The 20,722-nt window shown below is 44.1% G+C and overlaps 1 protein-coding gene across 2 annotated transcripts in view; it reads left to right on the top strand.

Moving 5' to 3' along the window:
* Nucleotides 1-9,728, top strand: part of LOC138665411 (oocyte zinc finger protein XlCOF7.1-like) — a 37,768-nt gene extending 28,040 nt beyond the window's left edge. For both annotated transcript variants that reach the window (XM_069752863.1, XM_069752864.1), the window contains 2 exons: nt 1,226-1,615; nt 8,856-9,728. In XM_069752863.1, coding sequence (XP_069608964.1) covers nt 1,226-1,615; nt 8,856-9,631 — 1,166 coding nt within the window. In that variant the 3' untranslated portion in view covers nt 9,632-9,728. The remainder of the gene's footprint in view (nt 1-1,225; nt 1,616-8,855) is intronic.
* Nucleotides 9,729-20,722: the final 10,994 nt, after the last annotated feature.

The following is a 20,722-nucleotide window of genomic DNA, read 5'->3' as shown; positions in this document are numbered from 1 at the left end:
GTCAACCACCCACCAAACACTGCAATTTCTGCAGCTATGCTCTGAATGGCGGGAACGGAGGGAGAGATGGCAGTTTGGGAGCAGATGCTGGGTCTAGCAGGCGATATACTGTGTTGAGGATGGGGGGAGCGCAGGGCCCCTTTCTCAGAGCTCACACCGCGCAGTCCCCCTTTCGTACCTCCCGGAGCTTCGCCTGCGTCCAGCTAACTCCTCTGAAGCCGAGTGCCACCACTCCACATCTTTCACCGCCAGCACACACGGCAAGAAAGATGGCCGCCATCTCCTTCAAGGTCCGTCTTCCGTCCTGGCTTCCCTGGTGTTCACCCAGCCGGAGCTGCGCCTGACCTCTGCTCTGAAGCCTGGTGTCTCCAGGTGCCCAGGGGAACACAGCAGCAGCTAAAGAAACCCTCCTGGGTGAGTATATGTCAGGATTATGAGCAGGATCACAGGATCCCCCAGCCAGACATGTCCTCTCCGCTTGACTACATAGCCACGCCCCGAGCACAAAGTTTTTTTGATCACTTTTTATTTGGGTTTTTCAGACACAGAATGATCCGAAACCAGCAAATCAGTAATTGTTTTAATTTATTTTTTGTGCTGTTCATCAAGTGGTATTATTATAATCAGATATAATTGTGCAGTCACACTGCAATCCGTGCTGCCTGTGGTTTGGGCAGCATGAATCGCCTGACAGGTTTATTTTAATTGCCAGTAAAAAGCTATGTAACATTGTTATCCTGTTTGTGAACATTAGGCCACTAAGCAGAACTGTATCAAATGTATTTGTATCAGGATTATCATTGGTTGAACATCCAAAATTTCCGAGTCATTGATCCATGAATAGAATTTTTCTTCTGAAGTCCCCAAAATACTAAAAGAGCCCGAGACTCTTAAAATTGGTGGATTGTTTTAATATTATTGATTCTACAGGTTGGGACCCTTTCCGAGCACCTAATATCCCTGGAGTACCATATTTCCAAGTCCCCACCATAATGCTTTCGAACCCTTTGCTCAGACAGTGTTATAGAGTTCCTGGGTGACATCATAGCACCCATTTGTTATTTTAATGAAAAATAGGAAAATTATACAAGACTTGATTTGTTGCAGTGATTCCTAATGTTGCCATGATAACTCTGAGCTAACAGAACAGAGAACTAAAGTTGTTTGATCATAAATTGTGATCTTGATTGGTCATTTCTTCTCATTGTAATTTTTTTTTAATCAGATAAACTTTCAGGCATGAATGGCTCAGAAGAACAAATCTTCATATCTTCAGATTATGAGACAGAAGACAATGACTTAAGAGAATTTTCTGCTGACGAAAACCCTATTATTCCAAATAGCTTTCCAATATTGCCTAACCTAGATCTGTCCTCCAACCCTTTTGATCAAAGGTTACTATTTCCTAATTTTCCAACCTTTATCCCTCACAATCAACCCTTCAAACCTTTTCAAACATTTCCTTGTCCTGAATGCGATAAGTGTTTTAACTGGAACGCTGAGCTTATAAGGCATTTGCGAAGTCACACTGGTGAGAAGCCATATTCTTGTCTGGAGTGCAGGAAGTGTTTTACACGCAAGTCTACACTGTTTAGACACCAGAAGAGTCACTCAGGTGAGATTCCATTTATTGTTTTTCCTATTTTGTCCTGCTAATTTTTTTAACTACTTTCCTGCACAAACTCCTCATCCAGCTGTCACTTCAATGCAGAGCTGCTGCCATGTGTGTCCATATTATTGCTCTCCTTAGTGTCCTACATAATAATGCCAACACTGTGCCCTTACAAAGTAAAATGCCTCCTTTGTGCCCTTTAAATGGTAAAATTGTGCCTTAGATATTAATGCCCTGTGCAAATGTCCTGGAAAACAGCACCCACATTTTGCCCACTGGATAGTGTATTGTGACCGTTAAATGGGCACACTTGGGGCATTAGTACTAATTGCCCCTATACTAAGTGTCCACTTAACATTGAATAATGTCCTGAGTCCCACATCTGGGCCCACATCTCTCCCCATACATAGTATGATGGGACCCACAGAAGTCCCACACTTTATGATGGCCCTCAGTAGCCCTCCAAAATGTATGATTGCCCCCAACAGCCCTCCACACTGCATCATGGCCCCCAGTAGTCCCCCACACTGCATCATGGCCCCCAGTAACTCCCCACACTGCATGATGGCCCCCTGTAGCTCCCCACACTGCATGATGGCCCCTAGTAGCACCCCCATATTGTATGTTGGCCCCAGTAAGCCTCTACACTGTTTGATGGTACCCAGTATTCAGGCTTGATAGATTCAAGAATGAAAAAAAAAAAAATCTTCGTGTCACCTAAGGATTGGCATGGATGGACTACTGCTGATGTGTTCTGGCGTGATGACATCACGCCCAAACACAAACATGTAGTTCTTCCCGGTATGATGACGTCCACCTGCACCTTCTCCAGTGCTTGTCCCTGCAGTTTTGTAGGCCACAGACCTTAAGCAACCTGCAGTCTACAGAACAGGAGGCAATAGTACAGAGATACCTTATTTTTGCATATTACAGTATGTCACTTCTTTCAGCATTTTTTCCACCCATAAAAAGCAATGTGTAAGTGCAAGTGTAAGACCATAAAAATACAGCACGAAACTGCAGCAAATATGCAGAAAGAAATGAGCAAAAACGCAAGGTATGAACATCTATAAGAACAAATGCAAAATAAATTGCATATGGATAACAATGCAAGAAAGAACAGTGAACCAAGAAAAATCTATGCTTATGTAAACTCACAATCCCAACACTAACAAGCTTGATAATTCTTTATGCTTCTTAAGCGCTGCAGAGTATTATTAATGCGATCAAACGTTCAAATCCCTTTGTGTGACTAATAAATATTGGAAAAAATATACAATTAATATTTTTCAAAGTAAAAATTAATTTCAGAAAAATAAAAAAATTGGTATCACCGTGACCAGAACAAACAGTACAATAAAAACAAAACTTTTTGGTCATTCATTCTTTTTTTTTTTTTTATTTACGGTAATTGCATATATTCCAAAATAGTGCCAACAAAAACTACAGCTCATTAAGCAAAAAAATTGTCCTCATAGAGCTCTGTAATGGGTTTGTCACTGTAGTTGCAGTGTCACTGTAGTTGCATTGACCTGTACTGTAAAACTTAATATTTATCCCTAAAAACAAAAAAAAACAGAATACCTGAATTTTTTTTTTTTTGTTCTTAAAAAGTAAAACAAAATTATCAGTCACATGCTGAATAAAGTAAACCTTAACCCAAATTAATGGGGACCTGTTAGGTCCTCAATACCCTTCAATCCAGTATCATTCATATAATACACTGCCTAATCAGCCCTTTAAAATGTTGTTCAGTTAAATTTGTTTTAAAAAAAAAAAGTATTTAGAACCTCCGTTTTTCTTACGCTAATTAGGCCTTTGACTAGTCAATGGGGCGTTGGTTTCCCCAAACTAGTCATCTATCTTTGCATGTCATCACGCCCCTGAGGGGGTGAAAACATGATTTGCAAGAGCTGACATCATCGCCTGCTTTCTGCAAATCTTGCACAGTTCTATTTGGTAGCATCATTGAGCCTCTGAAACTGTGTGTACACTTTCCAACTTCAGAGGTGCACTGCGCTTGACTGAAAGTGCAGAGGATGTATGGGAGCCGTTTTCTGTCCTTTCAGTCTTGTGCAGTTCGCCTTTAAAGCCAGAAAGTGTACACCCGGCTTCAGAGGCACAATGATGCTGCCGAATAGAGCCGTATGCATGCGCAAGATTTGCAGAGACCTGGCGATGATGCAGTCTCTTGCAAATCATGTTACCGGGGCATGATGACATGCAAAGAGGACTGACTACTCTGGGAAAACTAGAGTTTGCATGTTTTGGCGCTGCAGTGTGCTGCCCTATTTAACTATATACGAGTTGGCGACTCTGGGTTCAGCACCTGTTCACACTCAGTCTATGTTTGGATGTGCAGATCAGGTTTTTTGAAATGTATTCTCTAGCCTTCTGATCGTGCACTCCCTGCCTCCTAGCTTCGTGTTTTAATTATAGTAGGTCCAATACCCCTCCACAGTGAGAGAGAATTTGAGTCCAAGGAGAGGTTTCACATGTACCCATTCAGATGGAGACGTTTATTCTCAGCGAGGTAGGTTTAGAGTAGGACCTCGTATAAGAGAGATGCCGTAAAGTGGCTACGAGGTACACATAAAATTGGCCATTTTTATGCGCTAAAAGCTCTCATTTTTCATATTTCTAGTGCAGTAATGCAGTTTAAATTTCGTGTTTTCAAGTTTGCATGTTTTGGCGCTGCAGTGTGCTGCCCTATTTATTTAACTATATACGAGTTGGCGACTCTGGGTTCAGCACCTGTTCACACTCAGTCTATGTTTGGATGTGCAGATCAGGTTTTTTGAAATGTATTCTCTAGCCTTCTGATCGTGCACTCCCCGCCTCCTAGCTTCAGGTGTTTTAATTATAGTAGGTCCAATACCCCTCCACAGTGAGAGAGAATTTGAGTCCAAGGAGAGGTTTCACATGTACCCGTTCAGATGGAGACGTTTATTCTCAGCGAGGTAGGTTTAGAGTAGGACCTCGTATAAGAGAGATGCCGTAAAGTGGCTACGAGGTACACATAAAATTGGCCATTTTTATGCGCTAAAAGCTCTCATTTTTCATATTTCTAGTGCAGTAATGCAGTTTAAATTTCGTGTTTTCAAGTTTGCATGTTTTGGCGCTGCAGTGTGCTGCCCTATTTATTTAACTATATACGAGTTGGCGACTCTGGGTTCAGCACCTGTTCACACTCAGTCTATGTTTGGATGTGCAGATCAGGTTTTTTGAAATGTACTCTGGGAAAACTAGCATGCCATCGATGTCCATGTTTCAGAAAAGCAAATGAATAACATTATAAAGGGCTGGTTGTCCCAGAAAATTAAGTATTTCTCCCAGAAAATTATTGCAATTACATATTGTTACACCTCTGTTGTCGGGTGTCCCAGGACCAGGGTTTCCTTCTCTGTACCTAACGCTAGGGGTGCCTTAGCCCGCCCTGTTCCCTGGATGACGTCTAATGGTGAAGACGCCGGGGCCACGTACCTTGCCTTAGCTCCTAAATCCACTGTCAGTCTGTACCCTTCCCCCACCCAGGGAAGAGGGGAGTAGTAGTGTATAGTAATACACCAACCAGACTAACAAGGTAATACAAACAAGGATAAAGAGAAATGACAATCGTACACCTATACACAAATAAACAACAGAGGTAAACACTGGGGATTAGAGGATGGGGTTAAACCAAAGTAGGAGAACAAAGGGAATAATCACATGCTCAAAACCTAGCAACAGTCAAGAAAAATCCACCAGCAACCTCCAGCCATACAGCAAAAGCTAACTCTGACAATGAGTGATAGCCAGGACCCATATTATATAGGAGTTATAGGAGAACTTGCACCATTTAATATGAAGATGAAGTGCTTCTAATCAGTGCAGGAGTAGGAGAAATCAGACGCTGCGGTCCTCTGTTTCCTCTCTGTCGCAGTAAACTTGTGACACACACGTGTTTTGTTATACACATGTTTACATCCTTTGTGTGCACTAAAACAATATTAAAAAAAAGGCAAATGGGACATAATTTTACACACAACCCTAAAAATGGGCCGGACAAAATTGTTGGCACCCTGAACTTAATATGTGGTTGCACACCCTTTGGAATAAATAATTGCAATCAGTCACTTGTTATAACCATCTTCGTGCAAATCTTGACTGGAATTTTGGACCACTCTGCTTTCAAAAACTGCTCCAGGCCTCTCATATTTGAAAGGTGCCTTCTCCCAATAGCAATTTTAAGATCTCTTCACATGTGTTCAATGGCACGGTGGCGCAGTGGTTAGCATTGCAGCGCTGGAGTCTTGGGTTCGAACCCCACCAAGGACAACATCTGCAAAGAGTTTGTATGTTCTCTCCGTGTTTGCGTGGGTTTCCTCCGGGCACTCCGGTTTCCTCCCACATTCCAAAGACATACTGATAGGGAATTTAGATTGTGAGCCCCATCGGGGACAGTGATGATAATGTGTGCAAACTGTAAAGCGCTGCGGAATATGTTAGCGCTATATAAAAATAAAGATTATTATTATTATTATTTAGATCCAGACCAATTGCTGACCACTTCATAACTCTCCAGCTCTTTGTTTGCATCCATTTCTGTTTGCTTCTTGAAGTATGTTTGGGGTCATTGTCCTACTGAAAGACCCATGACCTAGGACGCAAACCCAGCTTTCTGACACTGGGCACTACATTGCAAATCCTTTGGTAATGTTCAGATTTTAGGATGCCTGCACAGTCAAGGCACCCAGTGTTGGAGGCAATAAAACAGCCTCAAAACATCTTTGAACCTCCACTTCATCTGACTATAGGTACTGTGTTCTTTTCTTTGTAGGCCTCATTCCATTTTTTGTAAACAGTAGAATGATGTTCCTTACCAAAAAGCGCTATCTTGGTCTCATTTGTCCACAAGACGCTTTCTTTGAAGAATTTTGGCTAACTCGTGCACATTTTGGCAAATTGCAGTCTAGCTTTTTTTGTACCTGTGCCAGCAGTGGGGTTGTCCTTGGTCTCCTGCCATAGAGTTTCATTCAAATGTCAATGGATAGTTCGCACTGACACTGATGTACCCTGAGCCCGCAGGACAGTTTAAATTTCTCTGAGGCTTGATTGGGGCTGATTATCCACCAGTCAGATTTTCCTGCGTTGCAACATTTCAACAATATTTCTCTGCCATCAGCTTCCAGAGAGTTTAGCTACAGTTCCATGGGTTGTAAACTTCTTGATTATGTTACGCACCGTGGACAAAGGAACATCAGGATCTCTGGTGATGAACTTGTAACCTTGAGATTGTTGATATTGTTTAAAAATTTGGGTTCTCAAGTCCTCATTTCCCCCCCCCCCTCCTTTTGCTGTTCTCCATTCTTAGTGTGGCACACACAGACACCCTACACAAAGATTGTATCAAGTTCTCCCCTTTTTATCTGGGTTCAGGTGTGATTTTCATATTACCCACACCTATTACTTGCCACAGGTGAGTTTTGCAACACATGCAAAACAACCCATTTTGGGGGTTTTGCGTGAAATGTCAAATTTTTCTTTTTTTTTTGTGGTGTTTCAATACACACAATGGAACATTGTTTAACATTTGTTTAAAAAATGTGTAACTGCAATAACTTTCTTGGAGAAATACTTCATTTTCTGGAACAATTTCAAGGGTGCCGTCACTTTTGGCCATGACTGAATGTGAGTCATTCAGAATTTATGCTTTCTTGTTCACCTATAAAGTGTAATACAAAGTGATCATAAAGTCATGTCTTATGTATCCCAAAATTGGACCAATAGTAACTAGATGGTTTTTGTGCCGGATTCCTTCCTCCTTTTCTCACGATTGGCTGTGCTACACCAGCAGGTGAGCTCCTATCTCCCCACCAGCTTCAATAACTACATCTTACCACGCTAAAAATAAGCCCTCCTATAGCTCCATTGCCGGAAAAGTTTTAAACTTATGACTCTTAGGCCATGTTCACACTTTGCGGTGTGCTCTGCAGGTTTATCCCGCAGCAGAATTGATAAATCTGCAGGGCAAAACCGCTGCGGTTATCCCTGCAGATTTATCGCGGTTTGTTCCGCGGTTTCCGCTGCGGGATTACTCCTGTACTATTGATGCTGCATATGCAGCAATATGCAGCATCAATAGTAATGATAAAAATAATAAAAATTGGTTATACTCACCCCCTCTGATGTCCGGATCTCCTCGGCGCTACACCCGGCGGTCCGGTTCCAAAGATGCTGTGCCGAGAAGGACCTTCGTGACGTCACGGTCATGTGACCGCGGCGTCATCACGGTCATGTGACCGCGACGTCACCACAGGTCCTGCTCACACAGCAAACCGAAGACCGGACGGCCGCGGGCAGCGCTGAGAGGTGAGTATAACATCATTTTTTATTTTAATTCTTTTTTTTTTTTACACTATTTATGCTTCCCAGGGCCTGGAAGAGAGTCTCCTCTCCTCCACCCCGGGTACCACCCGCACATTATCCGCTTACTTCCCGCAACGTGGGCACAGCCCCATGCGGGAAGTAAGCGGTTCAATGCATTTCTATGGGTGCAGAATCGCTGCGATTCTGCACAAAGAAGTGACATGCTGCGGGTTTTAAACCGCTGCATTTCTGCGCGGTTTTTCCCGCAGCATGTGCACAGCGGTTTGCGGTTTCCATAGGGTTTACATGTTAATGTAAACGCTATGGAAACTGCTGCGGACCCGCAGCATCAAAATCGCCGCGGATCCGCGGTAAAAACCGCAAAGTGTGAACATGGCCTTAGAATATGGTGGCATTCCAAAAAATTTTACTTTTATACAACATACTCCGTTTAGCAAAAAAAAAATCAAGCATATATAAAACTGTGTATAAAATAGTTTTGTTCATAATTGTGCTGACCTACAGAATAAAGTTAACATTAGTACAGTAAATTGAGTACAATTTAAAATGTAAAAAACTGTATTATAGAGCTCAATGTCCCTTGCTTTTCTATAACTTTGCCTGCAAATTCCATTAGGGGAGTCCACTCCATTCATACTGTAGTGATACAGTTAGGAGAGAAGGGATCACCTATACAATTGAAGGTGATCAGCTGATCGCTGTAGGTTCCACTGCTGTGCCTTCCACTGACCCTGGAAACATGAGTTGTCAAAATGGAGCTGTGGCTACATAAGTTTGCCAGCATTCTATTCATTGTCTGTGGGAATGGAGGAGATGGGCAAGTAAACAAATAACAAAACATTTAATTTTTTATATTGTTTTTCTTTTTCTCCAGCAGAGGCAAGTATCAGCAAGAATGTGCTAGAGGACCATCTGACATTGTCACCACCTTGTGACATAAATGTTATCAACATTAAACAAGATCTTGAAGATGAAATTCCCATTACTCCAGATATATTTCCTATATTTCACAATCCAGAAATGTTAACCAGTCCCTCTGAGCAACATGTCCATTTTCCTAACCCCTCCAATATTATTCCTCACCATGGGCCATTTAGACGCTATAAGATATATCCTTGCTCTGAATGTGGTAAATGTTTTAACTGGAACGCTGAACTCATAAGACATCAACGAATCCACACGGGGGAGAAGCCATATCCATGTCCTGAGTGTGGCAAATGTTTTGCCCGTAAATCAACTCTTTTTAGACACCAGAAGAGCCATAGTGGTGAGAAACCTTTTCTCTGCTGTGAATGTGGCAAATATTTCACCCGAAACGCAAACCTTCTTTTACATCAAAGAATCCACACAGGAGAAAAGCCATTTTCTTGTACGGAGTGTGGGAAACGGTTTTCTCAAAAATCCTATCTCATTGCACATCAGAAGACTCACACTGAAGAAAAGCCTTATTCATGTGCTGAATGTGGAAAGAGGTTTTCGCAAAAGTCCTGTCTTCTCCTACATCGAAGAATTCACACAGGGGAGAAGCCATATTCTTGCTCGGTTTGTGGGAAAAGTTTTGCCCGGAAAGGAATTATGCTGAGCCATGAAAGGACACACTCACAGTTGAAAAGCCGATTTCATTATCTGAATATAGATTACTCTAGTTGAAATAATTTTTAATGTAATGCTGCTTTTCCAACTTCAAGGTCTTGATCAATTTTATTAAAAATTGGAGCAAGACATTTTTTTGCTCTAAAAGAGCAAATTCGACAGTACTTACCATGGTTTGTGACAGTATTCACCCCCGTTTGCTTTTTATCTATTTTGTTACAGATTGTAATGTGTTTAAATATTTGTGTAATCCGATTTGTGTGTGATGCATCAGCTCTAAATAATCTAAGTTGATCAAGTGAGAAAATATAGATATAAATTATATGTATGGGAACAAAAAACTAAAAATTAGCTTGATATACATATTCACCCCTTTTGCTATGAAGCCTCTAAAAATTCTTGGTGCAAGCAATTACCTTTATAAGTCACATGCTTATTGAAAGGAAGTCCATCCATGTGCAATCTAAGTGTCACATGGTCTGTCAGTATACACGCACCTTTTCTGAAAGGCCACAGAGGCTGCAACACCATTAAGCAAGATGTACCACTAACCAAACACAATGGAGACCAAGGAGATCTCCAAACATGTGAGGGACAAAGATGTTGAGAAGTATAAGTCAGGGTTGGGTTATTTAAATAAAAAAAAAATCCCAATCTCTGATAATCACCCAGAGCGCAATCATATCTATTGTCTTCCAATGGAAATAGCATGGTACCACAACAAATCTGCCAAGATAGAGCGGCCCACCAAAACTCTGAGCCCGTCCAAAGAGGGCATTAACCAGAGCGGTAGCACAGAGACCAAAGGTAACCCTGAAGGTGTTGCAGAGTTCCCAAACAGAGACTGAAGTATCTGTCCAAATGATCACAATAAGTTGTACACTCCATAGAGGTGGTCTTTTTGGAAGAGTGGGCAGAAAAAAGCCTTACACAAAAATTGTAAGATTCGTTTTGAGTTTGCAAAAAAGCCACATGAGAGACTCCCCAAATGTATGGAGAAATGTGCTGTGGTCAGATGAGACCAAAATAGAACTTTTTGGCCACTAAGGCCACTGTCTGGCGGGAAACCAACATATTGAATGTAATATGGTATAAAAAAAAATGACATTCAGCTGGTGGTGGAGCCTACACTTGATACGGTAGATAAAAGCATATTTTCGGGATTTTTAGACATATTTTTGTTTGAAGAAAAAAAAAATTCTCTTCATCAAAATGGCGACCGCACCTGGGCAGTAACATCCATCACATTCCAATAGATACTACTGGCATCATTTTGGCAGAGCAGAAAAAAAATTAGGCTTCATCAAGATGGTGCCTGTGCAGTAGCATCTGTGGGAACGTGATAGATGCTACTGCGCAGGCAGGGCCGTATTTAGAATTTATGCTGCCCTTGGCACTTTTAGTGCTGCCTCCCCCATTGTTGAGTATGACACTATCGGCAGTGACTTTGGCAAAAATCGCTGATGTGAAAGTAGCCTTTTGCAGCAGATTCGGCAGTTTTTCTGGATCTGCAGCGTAACGGATCACTTACGGCACCAGTTTGTTTGGCCTCATTCATTCCCTATGGGACTTGTGGACATGTGGCGGCACTTGCGGTTTTGCAACGATCCAGCAAATGCGGTACTTGCAGCAATGGAAATAACGCTGCTATCAGTGTTTTTTTTTTAGTGCCGCACATGTCTGCAAGTAGCCATCAGTACCTGTCCCTGCACCTTGCTAGCTCATCCCTAACCATCCCTCTCTGACCTAAAACTACACTATAAAGCTTTAGAAAAACAATTTATTAACTGATATATTCCTATGATAATGAGGGCTCCAGGCTATGGCGTAGACTGGGACGTGCAGTCTCCGGGTCTCCATTCTCTCTCTGTGCACACCCTCAGTCCCTGCCTCACTGCTTGTGCTGCACTATGCACAGACCTCCCTCCACCACACCCGGTAATCACCGCTCGCAGTAGCATACCGGCAGAGGTGTATCTAGGGTTTCTGGCACCCGGGGCAAGAATTCATTTTGGCGCCCCTCCCCCCCCCCCTTCCCAAGGACATATGCGATTGGTACTTAGTCATGTACCCACGAGTATGAAAGTCACATATGAGTGCAGTGTCCGTGTGACAACTACTGGAACCTGCAGAGCTGAATCCTGACATCGCAGGCTTCTGAATTCTCACAACTAATGCACTGCACACTTTTGGGATTCTCCCTTGCCGGTGGACAGTCATGTCAGCACAAGCATGTGATTTGTATACTTCTGACCACATTCCGACTAGATGTGCCTGGCCTCGCTCAGTTCATTTTCATTGACAAAGGCCACATATGTCTAATCAGCACATGACCACATGTATGTAAATCGCCAGCACGAGCGAATCCTGACAGCGTGCAGTGCGCACTGTGAGAATTCAGAAGTCTGCAGTCAAAAAGAATGACTGGACCACCCCTTTAATGCTCCGAACATAAATAAAAACATGAGAGTAAGGCTACTTTCACACTAGCGTCGTACGACGCACGACGCAATGCGTCATGGCGACGTACCGACGCATGCTGTGCAAGCGCAGCACAACAGGAGCAGCGGATGCAGTTTTACAACGCATCCACTGCCCCATTGTGAGCTCTGGGGAGGAGGGGGCGGAGTTCCGGACGCGCATGCGTGGTCGGAAATGGCGGACACAATGCACCAAAAAACGTTACATGCAACTTTTTTGGTGCCAACGGTCCGCCACAACACGACGCAACCGTCGCACGACGGTTGCAACGTGTGGCAGTGCGTCGCGAATACAAGCCTATGGAGAAAAAACGCATCCTGCAGACAACTTTGCAAGATGCGTTTTTTTTCTGCAAAACGATGCATTGCGACGTGCGTCGTACGACGCTAGTGTGAAAGTAGCCTTAGCTAGTATCAGAAATAACATTTACATCCAGGTATCTTATAGTTGACATCGTCTCTGGAGTTGTTCTCCTTCTTTTCTTCATCTTGTCCAGACCCCATGATGAGTTTTCTCATCCACAGCCATCTCTGGAGACTTCCATCTTTTCCTCTCTTTTGCAGAAAATCTCCACATGATGCCCTTAAAGATACAAGTGTCATTATATTGCTCCTGAATAAAAATTGCCCCTCACTATATTGTCTGCACAAAATATGACCCCCACATTGTCCCTCTTATGGTACATGCTCTTCACACTGACCTCTCCTTTCCATACCGGCCCCCTCTTCACACTGTCTTCTCACACTGTGTCCCCCAATATGGCCCAGTATTTTTACTGTACTCTCATCACACTCCCCCTCCTTGGTATACTGCCCCCTCCTGACTGTGCCCTTACACTATCCCCCATGCTATGCCCCCACTACTCAGTTTCTATTCTGTGCCCACTCACTTTTCTCCTCCAAACTGTCTCCTCATACTATTCCCCTCCCTCCTCATACTGTCTCCTCTCACATCCCTCCTGTTCACCATACTGTCTCCTCATATATTTACCCCCTCACTTTCTATACTGCCTGCTCACCTGACTCCCCATTCTGTCTGCACACATCCGATCACCATCACGCCCCGTACTCTGTCCACATACATTTTTCACATCTCTGCTTGTACTGTGTCCACATACATTCCCCCGTTCGCTCCCCATACTGTCTGCACCCATCCCCCATACTGTTTCCTCATATATGCCCCCATTCCCCCATACTGATTTCTCATACATGCCCCTCATTCCCCAGTACCGTTTTCTCATATATGCCCCTCATTCCCTATACTGTTTCGTCATACATGCCCCCCATTGCCCAGTACTGATTCTTCATACATGCCCCCCATTCCCCATACTGTTTCCTCATACATGCCCCCATTCCCCATACTAATTCCTCATATATGCCCCTCATTCCCCGTACTGTTTTCTCATACATGCCCCCATTGCCCAGTACTGTTTCCTCATACATGCCCTCCATTCCCCATACTGTTTCCTCATACATGCCCCCCATTCCTCATCTGTTTCCTCATACATGCCCCCCATTCCCCATACTGTTTCCTCATACATGCCCCCCATTCCCCATACTGTTTCCTCATACATGCCCCCCATTCCCCAGTACTGTTTCCTCATACATGCCTCCCATTCCCCATACCGTTTCCTCATACATGCTTCCATTCCCCCGTACTGTTTCTTCATACATGCCCTTCATTCCCCATACTGTTTCCGCATACATGCCCTCCATTCCCCAGTACTGTTTCCTCATACATGCCCCCATTCCCCAGTACTGTTTCCTCATACATGCCCGCATTCCCCATACTGTTCCCTCATATATGCCCCCCATTCCCCAATACTGTTTCCTCATACATGCCTCCCATTCCCCAGTACTATTTCCTCATACATGCCCCATTCCCCATACTGTTTCCTCATACATTGCCCCATTCCCCCGTACGGTTTCCTCATACATGCCCCCCATTCCCCATACTGTTTCCTCATACATTGCCCCATTCCCCCGTACTGTTTCCTCATACATGCCCCCATTCCCAATTCTGTTTCCTCATACTTGTCCTCATTCCTCTATACTGTTTCCTCATACATACCCACCATTCCCCATACTGTTTCCTCATACATGCCCCCCATTCCCTCTACTGTTTCCTCATACATTGCCCCATTCCCCCGTACTGTTTCCTCATACATGCCCCCATTCCCACTACTGTTTCCTCATACTTGTCCTCATTCCACTATACTGTTTCCTCATACATGCCCACCATTCCCCATACTGTTTCCTCATACATGCCCACCATTCCCCATACTGTTTCCTCATACATGCCCCCCATTCCCCCTACTGTTTCCTCATACATGCCCCCATTCCCAATACTGTTTCCTCATACTTGTCCTCATTCCTCTATACTGTTTCCTCATACATGCCCACCATTCCCCATACTGTTTCCTCATACATGCCCCCCATTCCCCATACTGTTTCCTCATACATGCCCACCATTCCCCATACTGTTTCCTCATACATTGCCCCATTCCCCCGTACTGTTTCCTCATACATGCCCCCATTCCCAATTCTGTTTCCTCATACTTGTCCTCATTCCTCTATACTGTTTCCTCATACATGCCCACCATTCCCCATACTGTTTCCTCATACATGCCCCCCATTCCCCCTACTGTTTCCTCATACATGCCCCCCATTCCCCCCTACTGTTTCCTCATACATGCCCCCATTACCCTGTACTGTTTCCTCATACATGCCTCCCATTCCCCAGTACTCTTTCCTCATACATGCCTCCCATTCCCCAGTACTCTTTCCTCATACATGCCCCCCATTCCCCAATACTGTTTCCTCATACATGCCTCCCATTCCCCAGTACTATTTCCTCATACATGCCCCCCATTCCCCATACTGTTTCCTCATACATGCCCCCCATTCCCCATACTGTTTCCTCATACATGCCCCCCATTCCCCATACTGTTTCCTCATACATTGCCCCATTCCCCCGTACTGTTTCCTCATACATGCCCCCATTCCCAATTCTGTTTCCTCATACTTGTCCTCATTCCTCTATACTGTTTCCTCATACATGCCCACCATTCCCCATACTGTTTCCTCATACATGCCCCCCATTCCCCCTACTGTTTCCTCATACATGCCCCCCATTCCCCCCTACTGTTTCCTCATACATGCCCCCATTACCCTGTACTGTTTCCTCATACATGCCTCCCATTCCCCAGTACTCTTTCCTCATACATGCCTCCCATTCCCCAGTACTCTTTCCTCATACATGCCCCCCATTCCCCAATACTGTTTCCTCATACATTGCCCCATTCCCCCGTACGGTTTCCTCATACATGGCCCCCCATTCCCCATACTGTTTCCTCATACATGGCCCCCCATTCCCCTCTACTGTTTCCTCATACATGCCCCCCATTCTCTCCTACTGTTTCCTCATACATTGCCCCATTCCCCCGTACTGTTTCCTCATACATGCCCCCATTCCCAATACTGTTTCCTCATACTTGTCCTCATTCCTCTATACTGTTTCCTCATACATGCCCACCATTCCCCATACTGTTTCCTCATCCATTCCCCATACTGTTTCCTCATACATGCCTCCCATTCCCCATACTGTTTCCTTATACATTGCCCCATTCCCCTGTACTGTTTCCTCATACATGCCCCCATTCCCAATTCTGTTTCCTCATACTTGTCCTCATTCCTCTATACTGTTTCCTCATACATGCCCACCATTCCCCATACTGTTTCCTCATACATGCCCCCCATTCCCCCTACTGTTTCCTCATACATGCCCCCCATTCCCCCCTACTGTTTCCTCATACATGCCCCCATTACCCTGTACTGTTTCCTCATACATGCCTCCCAATCCCCAGTACTCTTTCCTCATACATGCCTCCCATTCCCCAGTACTATTTCCTCATACATGCCCCCCATTCCCCATACTGTTTCCTCATACATTGCCCCATTCCCCCGTACGGTTTCCTCATACATGGCCCCCCCATTCCCCATACTGTTTCCTCATACATGGCCCCCCATTCCCCTCTACTGTTTCCTCATACATGCCCCCCATTCTCCCCTACTGTTTCCTCATACATTCCCCCCTACTGTTTCCTCATACATGCCCCCATTACCCTGTACTGTGTCCTCATACATGGCCCCCCATTTCCCCGTACTGTTTACTCATACATGCCCCCATTACCCCGTACTGTTTCCTCATACATGCCCCCCATTCCCCAGATTGGGGCCCCTGTGCAAGAACTGGGTCTGGGCCCCCCTCCTTTTATGGTGACAAAGCTGTATTTATATATATATATATATATATATACATATATATATATATATATATATATATATATAGCCACACACATACATGTGTATATATTACATACCGTATATACTCGTGTATAAGCCAACCCGAGTATAAGCCGAGGCATCTAATTTTGACACGGAAAACTGGGTAAGCTTATTGACTCGAGTATAAGCCGGGTGTGCATTGTCCCCTCATTCCTATCCCGGTATGTGTGGTTCCCCCCCCCCGTCCTGTCCTGCTCTCTGTGGCTCCCCCTGTTGTATGCATGGCTCGGCTCTCCCCCTCCAATCTTGTATGCATGGCTCGGCTCCCCTCCTCCCATCTTGTATACATGGCTCGACTCCCCCTCTTCCCATCTTGTATGCATGGCTCGACTCCCCCCTCCTTCCATCTTGTATGCATGGCTCTGCTCCCCCGGTCCCATCTTGTATGCATGGCTCCCCCATCCATCCCCCAGTCCTTCTCTGTCCTCCCACATCCTTCTTTCGTCGTCCTCCATCCTCTGTCATAATCGCCTTTCTCCACCGTGCCCAAAGTCCCAGCATCTCTGTCCCGGAGCTGCAGCTTCTTCCTGTGTGAGCGGTCACGTGGTACCGCTCACTAAAGTCATGAATATGCATCCATATTCATCACCTTAATTAGCGGTACCATGTGACTGCTGAGAACAGGATGAGCTGCCAGCACTGAGACCATGTGAGCTGCAGGCACCGCTGGAGAAGGGTGAGTATCCTGTCTGCAAGGAGGTGGGCGGTGACCCCAGCCTTTGAGAAAAAAAAACTTGCTCAGGTGCCACCCCCCTCATCCTGGTGCCCTAGGCACGTGCCCTCAAGTGCCTAGTGGCACATATGGCCCTGTGCGTAGGCACCATCTTGATGGAGCCTAATTTTGTTTACGATAACAAAATAGCGGCATCATTTTGACTAAGATTGTATTTTTGTTTTTTTTTCCAACAAAAATGTCTAAAACGAATATATGCATATTATCTACCATATTATGCTACAGCGCAGGCGCTGCCTGCTGAATGTGATTTTTTTTTTTGCTATATTATATTTAGTATGTAAAATAAGGGGGGGCAGATCACTGAGAGATCAGTGACCTGTCATAAGCCATACAGATGAATATCTAAGCACAGCACAACATAAAGGCCAACCCCCCCCCCCACACACACACACACACACACACACAGGCCCTCCCCAGAGCACGAGAATCTACACGAGAATCTAGTTTGAAAACTACAAATAAAGATTAAACAACAACGCCAAGATGGATTTCATCAACCAAGGTATCATTTTAATCAGTATAATGGCACCAACCTGACACTGTCTATAGTTTACTCGGCACAATCCTGCTAACAGTTTTGCTTTAAGGGCTCATACTCACTTGCGAGCAAAACAGACGAGTGCAATCCGATAAAAAATCGGATTGCACTCAGACCAATTTTATTCAATAGGTGACATCTCATTTGCGATTTTTTTTTTTTTCTCAGCTGAAGTCAGACTGAGAAAAAAATTGCAGCATGCTGCGATTTGCTGCGAGTCTCGCCAATGCAAGTCGATTGGTGTGAGAGAAAAAAAACAGACGGAATACGGACCATCCGTTTTTCGTCTGTTTTTTACAGATACCTTACCATTCTGTGGCACAGAACACTGTAAATGATCCTGTAAATGATTGTGTAAAAAATAGTTGCTGAGGAAAAAAACGCATTGCATATGGATGTCATACGGATGTAAAACGGATGGTGCGATTAAAAAACGCATTGAACTCGCATGACAATCGCATAGTTTGCATCCAATTTTTTCAGTCCATATTACAGACCGCTTTTTAACTCACAAGTGAATATGAGCCCTAAGATTGCTGTTCACCCGAGGAAACCATCTAACTTGAAAGAGCTGGAGAAGTTTTGTCTTGAGGAATTGCCAAAAATACCAGTGGCCATATGTGGAAAGCTCATAGTGGCTTATCCAAAGTGACTTGCATCTCTAATTGCCGCAAAAGGAGGCTCTACAAAGCACTGACTTTAGGGGGGTGAATAGTTTTACACACTGAAGTTTTCAGTTATTTTGTCCCATTTGTTGTTTGCGTCACAATAAAAAGAAAATCAAATATTTACAGTTGTGAGCATGTTCTTTACATGAACTGATGCAAACCCTAAAAAAAAACTGAATTTCCATAATGTGAGGTAGCAAAACCTGAAAAATGCCAAGGGGGATGAATACTTTAGCAAGCCACTATACATATTAACGTCTCTGCAACTCCAGCCACACCTTTCCATTTCAGTCATTCATTGGACTTATGATTAAGGGAGAAGATATAAGTAGGCTGAGCTCAGTGTATCACTACCGTAGTCACCGATTATTTTGTTATTTTACAGCCGTGTTTATTGAATCTTCTATGTAGAGTGACTGTTTCTGTGACACTCTGGCTGAAACTTAAATATCAAATTAAATAATTGAACAGGGCTGTTGAATCATTAAGCCAAAGTTCCAACTACTCTTTGTTTCCTTGCTCTGACTCCTTTGATAAATGAAAAGTAGCATGAAACCACAATGATTTGGCAAACTTCCAAGTGTTATGAGTACAAAAAAACTAAAGCAAAGGCTGGCTCACCTTTTGGTACAAGTGTAATATGTAGGTGCATAGTCATAAATATCCAATGGCTAGTAGTAATTTACTGTAATATGGTAAAATAAGGCATTACTAGAACTCCCTGGTTATCACTTTTTTGTTTTATGTATTTATGTTTATAGATCAAAAATGATAAAACACAAAATAAATCTATTAACATTTTCCAATTTTTTTGTTTTTTAATTCTTATGGGGATTATGTGAACGGACAACATTGCAGTGGCTGTCAGCTGCATGTTATGGCTGACACTCTGTTACGTCGGTTTATCACCAATTGTGGCAGATGAACCCCCTTTAGCTGAGGTCAATTATGACTGTGGTCATGGTTAATGGAGGAAGCCTCTTTAGCTCTATCTGGACCCCGTAATCACAGTCGCGCTGCCCGATTGTTACCATGACACAGCATGGCCAATGTAATGGCCTCGGACTATGGTGGCCGTAAGCCGTGTCTTAACAGGCTGAAACGGTGTGAAACTGACAGGTCTAATACACTGCAGTACATGAGTATTGCAGTGAATCAGTCAGCAATCAAAGTGAAAAATATTCATGTCTCGTAGTGGGATGAAGTAAAAAAAGTTGACAAAAAAACCCTTGAAAAACTATTACGCCCCCAAAAAAGGCCAGCTTTTGTGTGAAAACAGAAATAAACAAAGAAGCTTAACCCCTTAGCGACCGCCGATACGCCTTTTAACGGCGGCCGCTAAGGGTACTTAAACCACAGCGACGTTAATTAACGGCGCTGTGGAAAAAGTACATAGCGCCCCCCAGAGGCCGATTTTCTCCGGGGTCTCGGCTGCCGGGGGTAGCCGAGACCCCAGAGAACATGATTCGGGGTTTTTTTAACCCACCCCGCATTTGCGATCGCCGGTAATTAACCGTTAACCGGCGATCGCAAAAAAAAAAAAAAAAAAGCGATCTCTTTTTAATTTCTCTGTCCTCCGATGTGATCGCACATCGGAGGACAGAGAAAAGGGGTCCCAGGTGGCCCCCCAATACTCACCTAGCTCACCTAGGTTTGAGGTTAGGGTTGAGATTAGGATTAGGGGTGTGTTGGATTTAGGGTTTTGATTAGGGTTATGGTTAGGGTTGACATTAGGGTTGTTTTGGGGTAAGGGTTGTGATTATGGTTAGGGTTAGTGATTAGGATTATGGATCAGGTTGGGATTAGGGTTAGGGGTGTGTTGGGGTTAGGGTTGGAGCTAGAATTGGGGGGTTTCCACTGTTTAGGTACATCAGGGGGTCTCCAAACACGACAGCCAATTTTGCGCTCAAAAAGTCAAATGGTGCTCCCTCCCTTCTGAGCTCTGCCGTGCGCCCAAACAGTGGGTTACCCCCACATATGGCGCATCAGCGTACTCGGGATAAATTGGACAACAACTTCTGGGGTCCAATTTCTCTTGTTACCCTTGTGAAAATAAAAACTTGGGGGCTACAATATCTTTTTTGTGAAAAAAAAAATATTTTTGATTTTCACGACTCTGCATTCTAATTTTCTGTGAAGCACTTGGGCATTCAAAGTTCTCACCACACATCTAGATAAGTTCCTTGGGGGGTCTAGTTTCCAAAATGGGGTCACTTGTGGGGGGTTACTACAGTTTAGGTACATCAGGGGCTCTGCAATCGCAACATAATGCCCACAGACCATTCTATCAAAGTCTGCATTCCAAAAAGGCGCTCCTTCCCTTCCGAGCTCTGCCGTGCGCCCAAACAGTGGTTTACCCCCACATATGGCGCATCAGCA

This window comes from Ranitomeya imitator, chromosome 2, assembly GCF_032444005.1.
Source record: "Ranitomeya imitator isolate aRanImi1 chromosome 2, aRanImi1.pri, whole genome shotgun sequence".
In the NCBI taxonomy this organism is placed as follows: Eukaryota; Metazoa; Chordata; class Amphibia; order Anura; family Dendrobatidae; genus Ranitomeya; species Ranitomeya imitator.
The sequence above is the reverse complement of the archived record's forward strand: the minus strand, read 5'-3'. Positions and strand labels throughout refer to the sequence as shown.